A 19,388-nucleotide genomic window follows, 5' to 3' on the forward strand; every position below is an offset into this window, starting at 1 on the left:
TACTAAAAATACAAAAAATTAGCTGGGCATGGTGCTAGGCGCCTATAATCCCAGCTATTTGGGAGGCTGAGGTAGAAGAATTGCTTGAACCTGGGAGGCAGAGGTTGCAGTGAGCCGAGATCATGCCACTGCACTCCAGCCTGGGCAACAAGAGTGAAACTCCATTTCAAGAAAAAGAAATTAGTTTTTAATAAATATTATTCACTTTATTTCAAATCAAAGGCTGATTTTTGTATCATTTTTAGTGAAAATAAAAACTAGCGCCACTTGCAAAACAAAAAGAAAGGGAAAACAGGTATAAAAATGATAGCATCTATTTCAAAGCCCTATGAAGCATTCTGTTTTAGTCTGTTACTTTTGCCTTCTGACTGTACCAGAACGTAACGGATAAAGCATTGACTTTATATATGACAATTTTGTAAAAACCAGTGTTGGAGATTCCACGCAAACTGTTGCAAAGGAACAGTAACAATTACAAAGCTTAGCCCAATTCTATATTGACAGAAGTACACCTACAAGTTAGAGCTTAGCTACATTTACTGTTGTAATAGCTGTGACGATTTCAATTCAATACTGTATATCTACTATATTCAAGAGACATACAAAGATGATTAAGAGAAAGTTGCTGCCTTTAATATATTTATAATGTACTGAGGCAAATGGATAAATATACAACCTAAGGCAGCAAGTGTCATAATTAGGTAGCAAACAAAGGCCCATAAGAACATTTAGGAGATCTAGTTTAACAGGAGGCTTACAGCTACTAATTCAGAGAAAACATGACATGCTAGAAAGACTTTGGAGTTAGGGGGTCAGGCATATAATCCTAATCTTTCTTGTTGTGTAAACTTAGAAAAGTATGTAATTTCTCAAAGGCATTATAGGCCAGGTATTACTTTCTGTGAGGCTTGGCTTTATCTGTTAAAAAATGAGGATAACTGGATTTTTACTATGAGAATTAGGTAAAGTACCTAACACAGTGATTGCTTAAGAAAGTATCTACTTAATAAATGATATATACTTTTTGTGTATTCCATATTGCTGAATTGATATACTAAAAAAGATCAAGACATCTTTGAAAACATTAGAATTTCCATGAATCCAAACCTGTGTGTCATCAGGAAGATGATTTAATTTCAGATACTAGTATGGGGAAAGAAACATACATAGTAATATGTAATAATTTGATTCTACATTTTAAATATTCTATAATTTGATTCTTAGGACCGGGTTTGGGCTCTGGAAAGTAAGTGCCTTTTTGGGCAGATGTTAGCTATTAGAAGTTTTACATTTGGAACGAGTCCCAATATGAGGAGTTTTAATGGCATACGCTAATTGGTACTCAGTTTTTCTTCTTGTAAATAATACAAGGCTTTCTGAGCAAATAGAAATCTTTCTGGGACTGAGAGTAATTGGCTATATATATGGATTTTGACTGCAATATTTTGTTATATAAAAATAAAAATGACTTAAATCTAATTTTTAAGTGACTATAATTTTTTTTTCAATTCTAGATAGGAATTCCAAAATAAGGGTTTACATCATTAAAATCCTTAATATCCTTAAAAATACTGGTAATACTATTCCTTAGTAATTCAATTATTAGACTTCTTAAGTTGTCGATAACATATATGACTTACCTTTAATAGTTGACAAGGTGTTTGCCCAAAATTATTAATCATCCCTTCTAAGGCTTTTCTTTCTTTCTCATCTGTTAAGGCATCCAGATCCACAGCTCCTAAAACCAGGAGAAGAAGTTGACTTACTATAGAGTGAAAACAAATCAGCAAGCCACATCACTGATTAATGTATCAGGCTCTTGGGAGTGGGAGGTGTGTGTGTGTGTGTGTGTGTGTGTGTGTGTGTGTGTGCGTGTGTGTGTAGGTGTGTATGTGTTTTTGTGTATTTTTTTTTTTTTGAAATGGAGTCTTGCTCTGTCATCCAGGCTAGAGTGCAGTGGCACAATCTTGACTCACTGCAACCTCTACCTCCCCAGTTCAAGCGATTCTCTTGCCTCAACCTCCTGAGTAGCTAGGACTACAGGTGATTGCTACCACACCCACCTAATTTTTGTAATTTTAGTAGAGATGGGGTTTCACTAAGTTGACCAGGCTGGTCTTGAACTCCTGACCTCAGATGATCCACCTACCCCAGCCTCCCAAAGTGCTGGGATTACAGGCATAAGCCACCAAGCCCAGCCTCATTGGTATAGTTTCAACCAAATATTATTCCATTCTTCAATTTATAATGTTGTGAAAAGGTAATTTTAAAAAATCAGCAACTCATCAAACACTAAATATATATAAAAATTAGCAGGCCAGGTGCGGTGGCTCATGCCTGTAATCCCAGCACTTTGGGAGGCCGAGGCGGGCAGATCACGAGGTCAAGAGATCGAGACTATCCTGGCCAACATGGTGAAACCCTGTTTCTACTAAAAAAGTACAAAAAATTAGCTGGACATGGTGGCGTGTACCTGTAGTCTCAGCTACTCGGGAGGCTGAGGCAGGAGAGTTGCTTGAAACCGGAAAATGGAAGTTGCGGTGAGCCGGAATCGTGCCACTGCACTCCAGCCTGGTGTTAAAGCAAGACTCTGTCTCAAAAAAAAAAAAAAAAAAGCTAAAATATTTTAAACAATTAAAAGTTAAATGGTATTCTATGAAAGTTTCTATTGGGCCGGGGGTGGTGGGTCACACCTGTAACCCCAGCACTTTGGGAAGCTGAGGTGGGAGGATAGCTTGAGGCCCAGAGTTTGAAAGCAGCCAGAGCAACAAAGTGAGACTTCATCTCTCTAAAAAGTTTAAAAAATTAGCCAGGCGTGGTGGTATGCCTGCAGTTTCCAGCTACTCAGGAGGCAGAGGCACGAGGGATTGTTTGACCCCAGGAATTCCAGATTGCAGTCCACTATGATTACGCCACTGCACTCCAGCCTGGGTGACAGAGCAAGAACCTGTCACAGAATAAATAAAAAACAATAAAAGTTTCTTTTGCAAAAATACAAACTATACTCAGAGTACACCTAATTGTTTTCATCATCATAGTCAAATTCAAACAAGAGTAGTAACTACACAAAAATACTGCTTTAAGTTATTGCTTGAAACAAATGTTTCAAAAGAAACCTTTTGAAAGGTTAACTGATTATACTCAGCCATAATCTAATATGGATTGTTACATGACTGATAATTGGCTAAACTACATAAGTCCAAGCTTCTAACAGCCGTGCAATACTTTCTCCCTACAAACCTATTACCTGAATGGATATGGCATGGGAAAAACATGCTCATTTACCAGAAGTCTCTCACTCTATTCACATCCACATAACTTCACACTGTTTACAATCTTTAGAACTATTAGTCTACTTAAGAATTGGTAAAGAACTACTTTTAAAAATCATTTTAAGGCCATCATAAAATATTCTTGATTCAAAGCTAAATAATGTGATCATATGTATCATTTGGAGAATGTCATTTGTAACTTCAAAGGCCTTGTTTCAAAATCTGCTGTTTAATACTGAATATTTAATATTTGACTCAACAGAATAGGATAAATACATTAGAAATCAAAAACTTTTATGATATTGATAAGTGACATTTATAATTAGATTGGCATATATATACTTAACTACTATTACAAAAAAAGCAGAAGTCTCTTATTCTTTTAAGTACAAAGATGTTTTTTAAATGTAGTCTTCCTCATATTAAATAGGCCCAAAATAACTGTAAACATATATTAAACAATAGTTTCTACCAAGGGAAAACAAGAGAAAAAGTGTATAGATTTATACCTTCATAACTACAATAATAGAAAACGTTGAGCGCCTCTACTGCGGCTGGTCCCCTCTGTTTATAGCCAAAGATCAGATCTATCCATTCGTGAAGATGAGCTGAAACGTATTCAGATTCCTAGAAAAAGAACAATTTTAATATAGAAATATCTTCCAACTACAATGTAAATTCAGTTCTTTAAAAAGGTAAGAACAAATTAAACATTTCCACACACAAATCTTTCTGGCTGCAAAATAAAATTCTCTCAAAATAATGCTAAGCATTTGTTCAATATCTACTACATACATTAACTTTTCCTATCGACTATAATGTGAATGTATTTATTAACATTAACATAATCATTTCCTAATAGGTGAATAAAATACAAATATGCTTATAGCAGCCCAAAAACAGCAACAGAAGAGCTAAAAGATAGCTATGGAATGCATCTCTGCAGCAAAATTTCCATTGAATAGTTGTCTAGAAATTCAGTTCAAGAAAAAAAAAAGATCAAATTAAGAAAACAATGAAACCACACTTAGGTCGAAAAAATGGCTACAAATCATTCTCTCCTTCACAGTAACCACTTACTAAGAGGAGGACTGGGTGGCAGGTAGAGAACTCCTGGAAATTACTAGTGATAACTTGAAAGACAATGAGGAAATTGTTATTGGAGACAGGAAAAAATGAGACTCATGTTTTAGTTACACAGAAGAATGAATTCATATATTTGGGTGTGCAGACTTCCAAATAGAACATTTTAAAGTGCCATTTGGCTTCTTCTAGATGCTTATGATAAAGTGTGAGAGGAGTAAGATGGGCTAAAAAAATGAACTATTTGATGTTTTTGGTGGGGGAGATGGAGTCTCTTGCTCTTTCGCCCAGGTTGGAGTGCAGTGGCGCAATCTTGGCTCACTGCAACCTCCACCTCCCAAGGGTTCAAGTGATTCTCCTGCCTCAGCCTCCCAAGTAACTGGGATTACATGCCCAGCTAATTTTTTGTGTTTTTAGTAGAGATGGGGTTTTGCCATGTTGGCCAGGCTAGTCTTGAACTCCTTACATCAGGTGAGCCAGCTGCCTCAGTTTCCCAAAGTGCCTCCCACCGTACCAAGCCAAAAATGAACTATTTGATTTTTAAGCACAATTTAAAGAAAATATAAAAGAGCCAGATCTTGCTGGATTCAAAAATAAAACCATTGCAAGAGCCAGGCATGGGGACTCATGTCTGTTATCCCAGCACTCTGGGAGGTTGAATCAGGCGGATCGCTTGAGTCCAGGAGTTCGAGACCAGTGCGGGCAACATGGCAAACCTCCTCCTCCCGCACCCCGGCCTACAAAAAATTAGCTGGGAATGGTGGCATGTACCTATGGTCACAGCTACTCAGGAGGCTGAGGTGGGAGGATCACCTGAGTCCAGGAGGACATGGCTGCAGTGAGTTGTGACAATGCCATTGCACTCCAGATGGGTGACATTTCTCAGTCCCAGGATCTCTTATGTTTTGCCTCATTTTGAAAGCATTTCAGACCTTCTGAAAACCACTTTGAGAAGGCAATGACTCTCAAAATGAGAAACTGCCTAAGGCAACTATCAAATCAGAATGTCACCATTAAAATATGGTCTTGGGTAAAAGTTTAGTTCTTGGCTGTAAAACAATCTGTTGAGACCTCAGAAAGATTTAAGGTTGTGCCCCACAGACCCACTCAACTAGAAAATAGGGTGTAGGAATCTTAAGAGCATTTTTCCATAGTAGCCTCCCATCCAGCCCAAAGTAGATAAGGGACTGTTGCGTAAAGTAATGCAGAATGGCTTTTATCCAATAGAGCTGACACATAAGAAACCTGTAAGGTTTTAAATGGAATTATACTAGTTTAGAGTAAAAGAGAGAAACTTTAAAAAAGAAGAGAGATCTTTGGCTTTCAATTTGCTGTGGTTAGAAAAGAGGTTGACAAAGATACTCATGTAAACAAAGTTTGTTTGTTATTTTTTTAATGGAATAAAAACAATGACTTCATGGGGAGCCAAAAGCCCAAAGGTAGAACCAAAAGCCACTGAGAACCCCTCTTGGGAAACAGGACTGGGCCCTAATAGATGTGGGAGCATGTCCCTACTGGAATTCTGAATTGATATAAACCAATGACTGCCAGGAGCCTCCTGTTTTTCTCTTCCTTTCGAATGGGAATGTCTGTTATAAGTTCTCTTATCATTTCATACCACTGTTGTTATATGGTGACAGATAACTTGCCTCTTTAGTTCAGGCTTCAGATGCAAGAGGAGCCACATCTGAGTAGCTTCATCCATACACAGACTTGATTACATAATGAGATCCTGAACTTTAGGCCTCAAGTCTTACTGCAGAATAGCAAACTACTACCCGTGGATCAAATTTGAGTCACTGCCAGATTTGTAGATTAGTAGTAGAACATAGCCACATCCATTTGTTTTTGCAGTACAATGGCAGAACTGAGTAGCTGTGACATAGATCTTATGACCAACGAAATCTGATAATTTCCAAAAGATTTACCCTCTGGCCCTTTACAGAAAGTTTGCCAATTCCTTCTCTAATGAGATGAGAGTTTTGTGGGAAGCGTATCTGGAGAGGAAGTGAATATATTTTGCATGTAGGACGAAAATAATTTGTGACCAGAGGGCAGAATATATGTTGATTAAAGAAAGCTACAAATTCTTTCTCACTCTTAGCATTGAAAGATGGAGTTCAATTTCCCTCCTCTTCAATCTGGCATTGATACTGTTACTGTTTAAACATTACAAGGTGGACAATTAGGAAAGACCCCGATTAGGAACAGCTCAGGATTGCAGCTACCAGCCAAAGCGCAGAGGGTGAGTGGACACCGCATTTCCAGACGGATTTTTATTGCCCACAGACCAGGAGATTCCCAGGCGGAGAAGCCCCACAGGTTCCTCCTGTGGGGCTGTTTTGGCCGGCGCAGCTGGTTCGGCCAGAACGGCTGTTTTGGCAGAAGTGGCTGTTTTGGCCGGTGCCGTGGCAGGGCAGTTCTCTGTACAAAATACACGGGTCCGAGCACTGTTTTAGCTGGCGATTGGAGCTTGGGGAAGACAGAGTTGCCCATTCAACTGACAGAAAAGGGGACTGAAACAGGGAGCCAGGCCAGGAGATTCCCGGGCAAAAAAGCTCCACAAATCTCAGCACAGCTGTTTCAGCCAGCACAGTGGGTCATGGCACGGGAAATCACACAGATCCCGGCGCCTTTTCAACAGGTGACTGGAACACCTGGGAGACAAAAAAAAAAGGCTCTGAGGCAGGGAGCCAGGTTATCAGTCTCGGCTGGTCCCACCCCCACAAAAAAACAGCAATCTGAAATGCTCTGGATTGAGAGTTTCACAGCAAGCACAGCTGAAACCAGGACAGTGCAGCTCTGTGGGGGAGGGGTGTCTGCCATTACTGAGGCAGTCCACCACTATGGAGGTAGTTCGCCATTGCTGAAGCAGCCCGCTGTTGCTGAGGCAGCCCGCCATTACAGAGAGAGTCCGCTATTACAGAGGTGGGCCACCATTGCCAAAGCAGTTCTAACTACACCCGTATAAACAGGACTGCAGGGAAGTTCACACAGCAGCTGGGCAGAGCCCACAGCAGCTCAGCAAAGCCTCTGCAGGAAGACAGTGACTAGGCTGCCTCCTCACTGGGCAGGGCAGCCCTGAAAAAAGCCAGCAGCACAACAGAAACTCATAAATAAAGCCCTAACTCCCTGGGACAAAGCACCTGGGAAAAAAAAAAAAGGGGGTTTATGAGTTCAGCTGCAGCAGACTTAAACATACCTGCCCAGCAACTCTGAATGAACAACGAAGCTTACAGCTCAGCACTTGAGCTCCTATAGGGGACCGACTGTCTCCTCAAGCAGCTCCCTGACCCCCCACATATGCAAAGAGTCACCTCATAAAGGAGAGCTCAGACTGACATCAGGCAGGTATCCTTCAGGGACAAGGATAGCAGAAGAAACTGGCAGCAACCCTTACTGTTCTGCAGCTGCTGCAGGTGATCCCCAGGCAAGCAGGGCCTGGAGTGGACCTCAGCAGACCTACAGCAGAGGGGCCTGACTGGTAGAAGGAAAACTAAGAAACAAAAAGAAATAATTTCATCATCAACAAACTGGACATCCACTCAGAGACCCAATCTAAAAGTCAACAGCTACAAAGACGACAGGTGGAGAAATCCACAAAGATGGGAAGAAACCAGTGCAAAAAGGATGAAAACACCCAAAATGAGAACACCTCTCCTCCTACAAGGGATCACAACTCCTCACCAGCAAGGGAACAAGGCTGGATGGAGAATGAGTGTGATGAATTGACAGAATCAGGCTTCAGAAGGTGGGTAATAAGAAACTTCTGAGAGCTAAAAGAACATGCTCTAACCCAGTGCAAAGAAACAAGAACCTTGAAAAAAGATTTGACGAAATGCTAAGGAGAATAAACAACTTAGAGAGGAATATAAGTGAATTGATGGAGCTGAAAAACGGAACACAAGAACTTTGCTAAGGATACACAAGTTTCAACAGCCGAATTGACCAAGCAGAAGAAAGGATATCAGAGGTCAAAAATCAACTCAATGAAATAAAACGAGAAGGCAATATTACAGAAAAAAGGGTAAAAAGGAATGAACAACGTCTCCAAGAAATATGGGACTATGTGAAAAGACCTAATCTACGTTTCATAGGTGTACCTGAATGTGACAGAGAGAATGAAGCCAAGCTGGAAAATACTCTTCAGGATATAATCCAGGAAAACGTCCCCAACCTAGCAAGGCAGGACAATATTCAAGTCCAGGAAATACAGAGAACTCCACAAAGATATTCCTCAAGAAGAGCTACCCCAAGGCACCTAATCGTCAGATTCACCAGGGTTGAAATGAAAGAGAAAATGCCAAGCGCACCCAGAGAGAAAGGTCGGGTTACCCACAAAGGGAAGCCCATCAGACTCACAGCGGATCTCTCAGCAGAAACCCTACAAGCCAGAAGAGAGTGAGGGCCAATATTCAACATCCTTAAAGAAAAGAACTTTCAACCTAGAATTTCATATCCAGCCAAACTAAGCTTCATAAGTGAAGGAAAAATCCTTTATGAACAAGTAAGTACTCAGAGATTTCATCACCACCAGGCCTGCCTTACAAGAGCTCCTGAAAGAGCACTAAACATAGAAAGGAACAACCAGTACCAGCCACTCCAAAAACGTACCAAATGGTAAAGAGCATCAACACAATGAAGAAACTGCATCAATTAACGGGCAAAACAGCCAGCTAGCATCAAAATGGCAGGATCAAATACACACATAACAATATTAACCCTAAATGTAAACGGGCCAAATGCCCCAATCAAAAGACACAGACTGGCAAATTTGATAAAAAGCCAAAACCCATCAGTGTGCTGTATCTAGGAAACCCATCTCACATGCAAGGATACACAAAGGTTCAACATAAAGGGATGGAGGAAGATTTACCAAGCAAATGGAGAGCAAAAAAAAAGCAGGAATTACAATTCTCATCTCAGATAAAATAGACTTTAAACCAACAAAGATCAAAAGAGACAAAGAAGGACATTACATAATGGTAAAGGGATCAATGCAACAAAAAGACTTAATGATCCTAAATATATACGCACCCAATATAGGAGCACCCAGATACATAAAGCAAGTTCTTAATGACTTACAAAGACACTTAGACTCCCACACAATAATAGTGGGAAACTTTAACACCCCATTGTCACTATTAGATCAACAAGACAGAAAATTAACAAGGATATTCAGGACTTGAACTCAGACCTGGACCAAGCAAACCTAATAGACATTCACAGAACTCTGCACCCCAAATCCACAGAATATACATTCTTCTCAGCACCACATCACACCTACTCTAAAATTGACCACATAATTGGAAGTAAATCACTCCTCAGCAAATGCAAAAGAACGGCAATCATAACAGTCTCTCAGACCACAGTGCAATCAAGTTAGAACTCAGAATTGAGAAATTAGCTCAGAACCGCACAGCTTCATGGAAACTGAACAACTGGCTCTTGAATGTTGACTGGATAAACAACGAAATGAAGGCAGAAATAAAGATGTTCTTCGAAACCAATGAGAATGAAGACACAACATACCAGAATCTCTGGGACACATTTAAAGCAGTGTCCAGAGGAAAATATATAGCAATAAATGCCCACATGAGAAGCAAGGAAAGATCTAAAATCGACACCCTTTCATCAAAATTGAAAGAGCTAGAGGAGCAAGACCAAAAAAACTCAAAACCTAGCAGAAGGCAAGAAATAACTAAGATCAGAGCAGAACTGAAGGAGAGAGAGACACACAAAAAACCCTTCAAAAAAATCAATAAATCCAGGAGCTGGTTTTTCAAAAAGATCAACAAAATAGACCACTAGCCAGATTAATAAAAAAGAAAAGGGAGAAGAATCAAATAGATGCAATAAAAACGATAAAGGGGATATCACCACAGATTCCACAGAAATACAAACCATCATCAGAGATTATTACAAACATCTCTATGCACATAAACTTGAAACCTGGAAGAAATGGATAAATTCCTGTACACTTGCCTCCTCCCAGGCCTAAACTAGAAAGAAGCCAAAACCCTGAATAGACCAATAACAAGGTCTGAAGTTGAGGCAGCAATTAATAGCCTACCACCCAAAAGAAGCCCAGGTCCAGACGGGTTCACAGCCGAATTCTACCAGACATACAAAGAAGAGCTGGCACCACTCCTTCTGAAACTATGCCAAACAATACAAAAAGAGGGAATCCTTCCCAAATCATTTTACGAGACCAACATCATCCTGATACCAAAACCTGGCAGAGACTCAACAAGAAAAGAAAACTTCAGGCCAATATCCATAATGAACATAGATGCAAAAATCTTCAATAAAATACTGGCAAACCGATTGCAGCAGCACATCGCAAAGCTTATCCACCATGATCAAGTAGGTTTCATCCCGGGGATGCAAAGCTGGTTCAACATACGCAAGTCTATAAATGTAATTCACCACATAAACAGAACCAAAGACAAAAACCACATGATCATCTCAATTGATGCAGAGAAGGCCTTTGTCAAAATTCAACAACATTTATGCTAAAAACCCTCAATAAACTAAGTATTGATGGAATGTATCTCAAAATAATAAAAGCTATTTACGACAAACCAACAGCCAATATCATACTGAATGGGCAAAAACTGGAAGCATTCCCTTTGAAATCTGGCACTAGACAAGGATGCCCTCTCTCACCACTCCTATTCAATATGGTATTGGAAGTTCAGGCCAGAGCAATCAAACAAGAAAAAGAAATAAAGGGTATTCAAATAGGAAAGGAGGAAGTCAAATTGTCTCTATTTGCAGACGACATGATAGTATATCTAGAAGACCCCATCGTCTCAGCCCCAAATCTCCTGAAACTGATAAGCAACTTCAGCAAAGTCTCAGGATACAAAATCAATGTGCAAAAATCACATGCATTCCTATACACCAATAACAGACTTAAAGAGAGCCAAATCAAGAACGAATTGCCATCCACAATTGCTACAAAGAGAATAAAATACCTGGGAATACAACTAACAAAGAATGTAAAGGACCTCTTCAAGGAGAACTACAAACCACTGCTCAACGAAATAAGAGAGGACACAAACAGATGGAGAAACATTCCATGTTCATGGTTAGGAAGAATCAATATCGTGAAAATGGCCATATTGCCCAAAGTAATTTACAGATTGAACGCTATCCCCATTAAGCTACCAATGACCTTCTTCACAGAAGTGGAAAAAACCACCTTAAACTTCATATGGAACCAAAAGAGAGCTCGCATAGCCAAGTCAATTCTAAGCCAAAAACAAACAAACAAACAAAAAAAAACAACAACAAAGCAGGAGGCATCACACTACTGGACTTCAAACCATACTACAAGCCTACAGTAATCAAAACAGCATGGTACTGGTACCAAAACAGATATACCGACCAATGGAACAGAACAGAGGCCTTGGAGGCAACATGACACATCTACAACCATCCGATCTTTGACAAACCTGACAAAAACAAGCAGTGGGGAAAGGTGTCCCTGTTTAATAAATGGTGTTGGGAAAACTTGCTAGCCATGTGCAGAAAGCAGAAACTGGACCCCTTCCTGACACCTTATACTAAAATTAACTCCAGATGGATTAAATACTTAAACATAAGACCTTACACCATAAAAACTCTAGAAGAAAACCTAGGCAAAACCATTCAGGACATAGGCATAGGCAAGGACTTCATGACCAAAACACCAAAAGCATTGGCAACAAAAGCCAAAATAGACAAATGGGACCTAATCAAACTCCACAGCTTCTGCACGGCAAAAGAAATAGTCATTACAGTGAATCGGCAACCAACAGAATGGGGAAAAATTTTTGCAATCTACCCATCTGACAAAGGGCTGATATCCAGAATCTACAAAGAACTAAAACAGATTTACAAGAAAAAAACAAGCCCATTCAAAAGCGGGCCAAGGACATGAACAGACACTTTACAAAAGAAGACATACATGAGGCCAACGAACATATGAAAAAATGTTCATCATCACTGGTCATTAGAGAAAATGCAAATCAAAACTACATTGAGATACCATCTCACGCCAGTTAGAATGGCGATCATTAAAAAATCTGCAGACAACAGATGCTGGAGAGGATGTGGAGAAATAGGAACACTTTTACACTGTTGGTGGGAGTGTAAATTAGTTCAACCATTGTGGAAGACAGTATGGCGATTCCTCAAGGGCCTAGACATAGAAATTCCATTTGACCCAGGAATCACATTACTGGGTATATATCCAAAGGATTATAAATCATTTTACTATAAGGACACATGCACACGAATGTTCACTGCAGCACTGTTTACAATAGCAAATACCTGGAACCAACCCAAATGCCCATCGATGATAGACTGGACAGGGAAAATGTGGCACATATACACCATGGAATACTATGCAGCCATAAAAAATGATGAGTTCATGTCCTTTGTAGGGACATGGATGAACCTGGAAACCATCATTCTCAGCAAACTGACACAAGAACAGAAAATCAAACACCGCATGTTCTCACTCATAGATGGGTGTTGAACAATGAGAACACACGGACACAGGGAGGGAAGCATCACACACTGGGGTCTGTAGCAGGGAAACAGGGGAGGGACGGTGAGGGGTGGGGAGTTGGGGAGAGATAGCATGGGGAGAAATGCCAGATACAGGTGATGGGGAGGAAGGCAGCAAATCACACTGCCATGTGTGTACCTATGCAACAATCTTGCATGTTCCTCACTTGTACCCCAAAACCTAAAATGCAATTAAAAAAAAACATTACAAAGTGGCCGAAGAAAGCCTGGAAGCTTCCACTTTTGGGGAGCAGTTAGCTGCCAGGTAGGATGTCTGACTACCCAGTTGGAGGAGATATCCTGAGGTTACATGGAGAAGGAGAAAAGCTAGCATCCTGCTGTTTCAATGCAGCCTTCAGATGACTCGAATCCCAGCTGACATATGACTGCAACTGCATGAGAACCTCAAGGAAGAGCAGCAGAATTGCCCAGTTGAGACCAGCCAACCCACTGAACTGTGGGAGATGTTGACAAAATGGCTATAATTTTTTAAAAAATTATTTTAAGTTCTGGGATACATGTATAGAACATGCAGGTTTGTTACATAAGTATACATGTGTCATGGTGGCTTGCTGTACTCATCAACCCATCATCTACATTAGGTATTTCTCCTAATGGTATCCCTCCCCTAAAATGGCTATACTTTCAAACCGCTGAATTTTGGAACAGTTTGTTACTCAGTAATACACAACTGAAATACATGATTCTAATATCTTATTAATAGGCTTGTGAACGCTGTAAGGATAGAAATGGAGTCCCTTATGCCAACACCTAACAAAATCAAGTAGAGAGGCCATAAAGGAGGGGCTCTCATGCATACATGCCTACAATAAAGACTATTACAAAGGCGTTCTGAAAATCACAACCATACACAAAGAACACTTCTGCAAGGACGTCTGCCCAGCTACTGCCTGTTCAACTTTGGACTAATGCCATCCTTGTTATTAATCCTTGTGGTCAAGGATAATCTTTTTAAAACAACTGATGTAAGCTTCCTCATTTTACCTTTAAAAATCTTTGCCTTCCTGGGTATATCTCTGGCCCTTAATGGTTCACCAGGGCATAGGTATTATCACAGAGCAATTCATCATTCATTCCCAAATAACCTTTTTTTTTTTTTTCAAAGAGACAGGGTCTTGCTATATTGCCCAGGCTGATCTTAAACTCCTGGGCTCAAGTGACCGTCTCATTTCAGCCTCCCAAGTAGCTGGGACTATAGGTGCACACCACCCACACCTGGCTAAACTCATTTTTACATTATTTTTTCTAAATTCCTTATTCATGCATAGGGTTATTGCTTACAAATATTATAGTTGAATACTGCATTTTATAAATATATACTTATTTTATAAATACATAATGATAAAGATGTTTCCAAGTACTGGCTTAATTATTTTCAGAGTCTGCCAACATTTCAGTTTAGGTAGAGAATGAAGTGGGCTACTGTGGGGAAAAGCAGAGCCATCTCTATCATCTGCAAGATAGCAACATAGTATCAACTTTTTTTTTTTTTTTTTTTGAAACGCGAGTCTCACTGTTGTTACTCAGGCTGGAGAGCAATGGCGCGATCTCAGTTCACCGCAACATCCGCCTCTGGGGTTCAAGTGACTCTCCTGCCTCAGACTCCCAAGTAGCTGGGATTACAGGCGCCTGCCACCATATCTGGCTAATTTTTTGTATTTTTAGTAGAGACGGGGTTTTACTATGTTGGTCAGGCTAGCCACGAACTCTTGATCTCAGTCAATCCACCTACTTCTGTCTCCCAAAGTGTTGGGATTATAAGCGTGAGCCACCAAGCCAGGCCCACAGTATCAACGTTAAACTAACCCTGACTAGTCCTGCAATTCCAAATTAGGAAATTTAACTAAAAACTAATACTTTTGTTTTTGAGATGGAGTCTCACTCTGTCTCCCAGGCTGGAGGGCAATGGTGTGATCTCGGCTTACTGCAACCTCTGCCTCCTAGGTTCAAGAGATTCTCCTACCTCAGTCTCCCGAGTCTGGGATTACGGGTGCCCATCACCACACCCAGTTAATTTTTGTATTTTTAGTAAGACGGGGTTTTGCCATGTTGGCCAGGTTGGTCACAAATTACTGACCTCAGGTGATCTGCCCGCCTCGGCCTCCCAAAGTGCTAGGATTACAGGCGTGAGCCACTGTGCCTGGTCATACATTTTTTAAAGTGGCATTTTGGGTTTAGCTGCCCCCCTCTTTTTTTTTTTAAGATAGAGGCTTGCTCTGTTGCCCAGGCTGAAGTGTAATGGTGTGATCTCGGCTCACTGCAACCTCTGCCTTCTGGGTTCATGCAATACTCCTGCCTTAGCCTCCCAAGTAACTGAGATTATAGGCATGTGCCACCACTGGTGGCTAATTTTTTGTATTTTTAGTAGAGATGGGGTTTCACCATGTTGGCCAGGCTGATCTCTGAACTCCTGACCTCAGGTGATCCACCCACCTTGGCCTCCAAAAGTGCTGGGATTACAGGCATGAGCCACTGTGCTTGGCTTAGCTGCCTTTCTTTTAGAAGTTTAGTGAAATCCTTCAGAGAAAACAAAAATGTACTCATTCTTGTTAGATTTGAAATAAATGTGAAAACTGTAAAAGACCAAACTACACCAGCTTAGTGAATGGAACACGTACATATAGAGCAGACGGACATTTTACAGAGCTGAAATATTTAATATTTGCTATATATTCATGGCACTATACTATAGTCTCACTATATCAGAAGATTCATATCCTCAAAATAAATTACTATGTTGTACTTTCTAAAGTCAGCATATATAATAGATTACAAATTAAACTAGAAAAATAATTAAGTCAGATTATCCCATCATCTGGAAAACACATCTTTATCTTATTATTCTGTCTAATAACTGAATGCAAAAGTCTTACCAAAGCTTTCCTATGTTTATAGATGAAATCTTCAGCTGACTTAGCCCATTTGGGGAGAATGACATCATTTACTAATTCTTTGGAAACTTGCAGACGACCCAAGTTAAATTCTAAGACATGTAAAAAGAAAATGTATCAAATCATTCTAGATTATAATAAATGAAGTAACACAAACAAAAATGAGGGCACATTCCCAAGCAAAACATACTTTTTCTTTTAAAATTCTCATCTATTGGAGTACATATCAGTTAATTTAAAAACATAAATAACTAGCTATTACAGGGTAATAATAGTGATTACAAGGTAAATTAGAGTAAGAATTGTTTCTTAAGAAATTTGGGGAAAACTGTAGCTACAACCCTCATCCTAATCTGACCAGAGTGAAAAATTAAGTTTTCTTCTTACACTTAAAATAATAAGAGGGACACACTCCCTCTAATAGTAAATTTACAAAATACAGCTCCTTAAAGCTTTTTGGTACACCTCGTACCTTAAGCTCATTTACTGGAAGAGTTTTATTTGTCTTACGGAAGAATAGTATATTTACATACCACTATTCTAAATAGATACTTACATAATAACGATTTGCTCTATAGTTAGAACATGGTATTTTGATAAAATTTTCCCAAACATGAGGTTTTTTTGTTTATACAACACAGCAGGGGAGAAAGGGACACTGTTAATACAAAAGACTTTCAAGAAAGAAGGCCTTGGGCTGGGCATGGTGGCTCATGCCTGTAATCCCAGCACTTTGGGAGGCCGAGGCAGGTGGCTTGCCTGAGGTTGGGAGTCCAGGACCAGCCTGACCAACATTCAGAAACCCCATCTCTACTAAAAATACAAAATTAGGCCAGGCGAGGTGGCTCACGCCTGTAATCCCAGCACTTTGGGAGGCCAAGGCGGGCAGATCACAAGGTCAAGAGATCGAAACCATCCTGGCCAACACGGTGAAACCCCATCTCTATTAAAAATACAAAAAAATTAGCTGGGCATGGTGGCATGTGCCTGTGGTCCCAGCTACTCGGGAGGCTGAGGCGGAAGAATCGTTTGAACCCAGGAGGCAGAGGTTGCAGTGAGCCAAGATTCCATCACTGCACTCCAGACTGGTGACAGAGCAAGACTCCGTCTCAAAAAAAAAAAAAAAAAAAATTAGCCGGGTATGGTGGCGCATGCCTGTAATCCAAGCTACTTGGGAGGCTGAGGCAGGAGAATCGCTTGAACCCAAGAAGCGGAGGTTGCAGTGAGCTGAGATCGTGCTGTTGCACTCCAGCCTGAAGAACAAGAGACTCTGCCTAAAAAAAAAAAAAAAAAAAAGGCAGCCTTAAAAGACCAGTGTATCACAAGGAGAGGAGTTTAAATGTACCTGAGGTTGGGAGTTTAAGACCAGCCTGACCAACATGGAGAAACCCCATCTCTACTAAAAATATGAAATTAGCTGGGTATGGTGGTACATGACTGTAATCCTAGCTACTCAGGAGGCGGAGGCAGGAGAATCACTTGAACCTGGGAGGCAGAGGTTGCGGTGAGCCAAGATCGTGCCACTGCACTCCAGTCTGGGGAAAAAGCGTGAGACTCTGTCTCAATAAAAAAAAAAAAAAAGAAGGCCTTAAAATATCAGTATGCTGCCTTAAAATACCAGTGTATCATAAGTTGGAGAGTTTAAATGTCATGACAGGATGCACAGGGTCTTTGGTTTTATGGTAAACTCACCACAGTGTAGCAGGTACTATTCATTGCCCACCTGATAGCCATTCCTCCTTTTTATTTCCTAGCAGAACCTTTATTTCATTCAACTGTCCATCTCTGCCCTATATTTCATGCCCATTCCAGGTGACTGATCTAGCGGCTGGTATATGACCCAGTTCTGGAGAATGAGGAGAAGTTACGAGAAAGGGTTTCTCACTCTTAGGAAAGGAAACAATGGATTAGCAGTCTCACTTATATCTAAGATACTGTTGTAGAAATAAGATACTCACTTATTTCTAGATACTTTTAGGCTTATGATGCCTAAAACTGTGTTAGGCATTTGTGTTCATGAGAGGAACTAGCCAAAGCCAAAATATTCAGAATGGCAGAGTGAAGATACAGAAAAAAATGGCGCTAATGATGCTAAGTTCTCTGAAACTAGCATACCTCAGGATTTTTATTATGGGAAACACTAAAATCTCCTTGTTTGCACAATTTTGAGTTGGTTTTCTTAAAATTTTTCCTAAAGGCATTCTGTTTTTTTTTTTTTCTTCATTATTCTTAAAAGCATTCTAACTGATTTATTTGCTTTCTCTCAAACAGCTCATTTCAAAGAGGCAATGTATGGTTAGAAGTGAAGGCCATCAGGACAATGGTGCTAAAGACAGCAACTAGCTCTGATATAAATTGTTAAGAGTGCCTTAAGTTCTCCATCCAAATGTAGTCTGCTCATCTCTCCTATTCTAGATACCTGCGTTAGGAGACTCCAGTCCAATGGCTGACTGAGAGTTTAGGATCAGACTCAGTCAACAAATTTACCTGATTTTCTGAAAGTCAGCAATTCTGACTGCCTTACTGTGATGCCCTGCCTCCAACAGCCTGTTCCAGAGCACATGGTCAAAGTACATTAAGCCCTGGATATGTTCCCCTCAGTATGACAAATAATTGTACTGAATAAATGAAGGGGCCAACATTAACATTCCATGTTAAGGCCAGGAAAAGAAGTTGGTAATAACCCTTTAACACTGTGGAACCTCCCTAAAGAACACCAATAAGAAAAATATTGCCAATTTCTTTATTTTTACTTAAAAGTAAATGTAAAACTACCTCACAGAAAAAGGATTTGGACATTAAAAAATGTATTAATATTTAACTCCACACTTCTCTACTTCAAAAACATAAATTTTCAAATATTATAGTAACTTATACCCTGTCATAATTTTAAATTTGCCTACTCTTATATGCTCTAAATCAGGAGTTATCAAACTTTTCCTATAAAAAGTCAAAGAATAAATATTTTTGGCTTTGTGAGTGATATCATATCTGTTACAACTACTCAAATCTGCCATTATGCTTACTTTGACAGTAAACTTCTATGATACAAAAATGAATTGTCTGGCGGGGTATGGTGGCTCACACCTGTAATCCAAGCACTTTGGGAGGCCGAGGTGGAAGGATCACTTGAGCCCAGAAGTTGGAGACCAGTCTGCACAACAAAGTGAGACACCCCATCTCTACAAAAAAACTGCAGGCGTGGTAGCGCACACCAGTAGTCTCAGCTTCGAAGAAGGCTGAGCTGAGAGGATTCTTTGAGCCCAGGAGGTCAAGGCTGTAATGAGTCATGATCACGGAACTGGATTTCAGCCTAAGCAAAGGAGGAAGACCCAATCTCAAAAAAAAAAAAAAAAAAAAAAAAAAAAAATGCTGGCTGTATTCCAATGAAATTGTATACATAAAAACATGAGTTTGCCCATGGAGTTAGTTCACAGATCTGTAGTCAAATGATGCGTAGTCTAAATCCTCACTTTATCTAACTCAAACACTTTTAACCTAAGTGGTATATACACCTGAAATAGCATATGGCCATTTTTGCTTCCCTAGTAAACACTGTAGT

General features: G+C 40.0%; 1 protein-coding gene across 14 annotated transcripts in view; it reads right to left on the reverse strand.

The window, feature by feature from the left end:
• The window catches only part of NBEAL1 (neurobeachin like 1), a 197,668-nt gene that overhangs the window by 28,317 nt on the left and 149,963 nt on the right, over positions 1–19,388 (reverse strand). For 13 of the 14 annotated variants that reach the window (XM_032278592.1, XM_032278593.1, XM_032278591.1 and 10 more), the window contains 3 exons: positions 15,809–15,918; positions 3,782–3,899; positions 1,641–1,738 (listed from right to left, as the gene is read on the reverse strand). In XM_032278592.1, coding sequence (XP_032134483.1) covers positions 1,641–1,738; positions 3,782–3,899; positions 15,809–15,918 — 326 coding nt within the window. Of the gene's footprint in view, positions 1–1,640; positions 1,739–3,780; positions 3,900–15,808; positions 15,919–19,388 lie in introns of those variants that run through there. The other variant, XM_032278600.1, reaches the window with a different exon arrangement.

Source organism: Sapajus apella, unplaced genomic scaffold (assembly GCF_009761245.1).
Source record: "Sapajus apella isolate SASKATOON/1434 unplaced genomic scaffold, GSC_monkey_1.0 scaffold10, whole genome shotgun sequence".
Taxonomy (NCBI): Eukaryota; Metazoa; Chordata; class Mammalia; order Primates; family Cebidae; genus Sapajus; species Sapajus apella.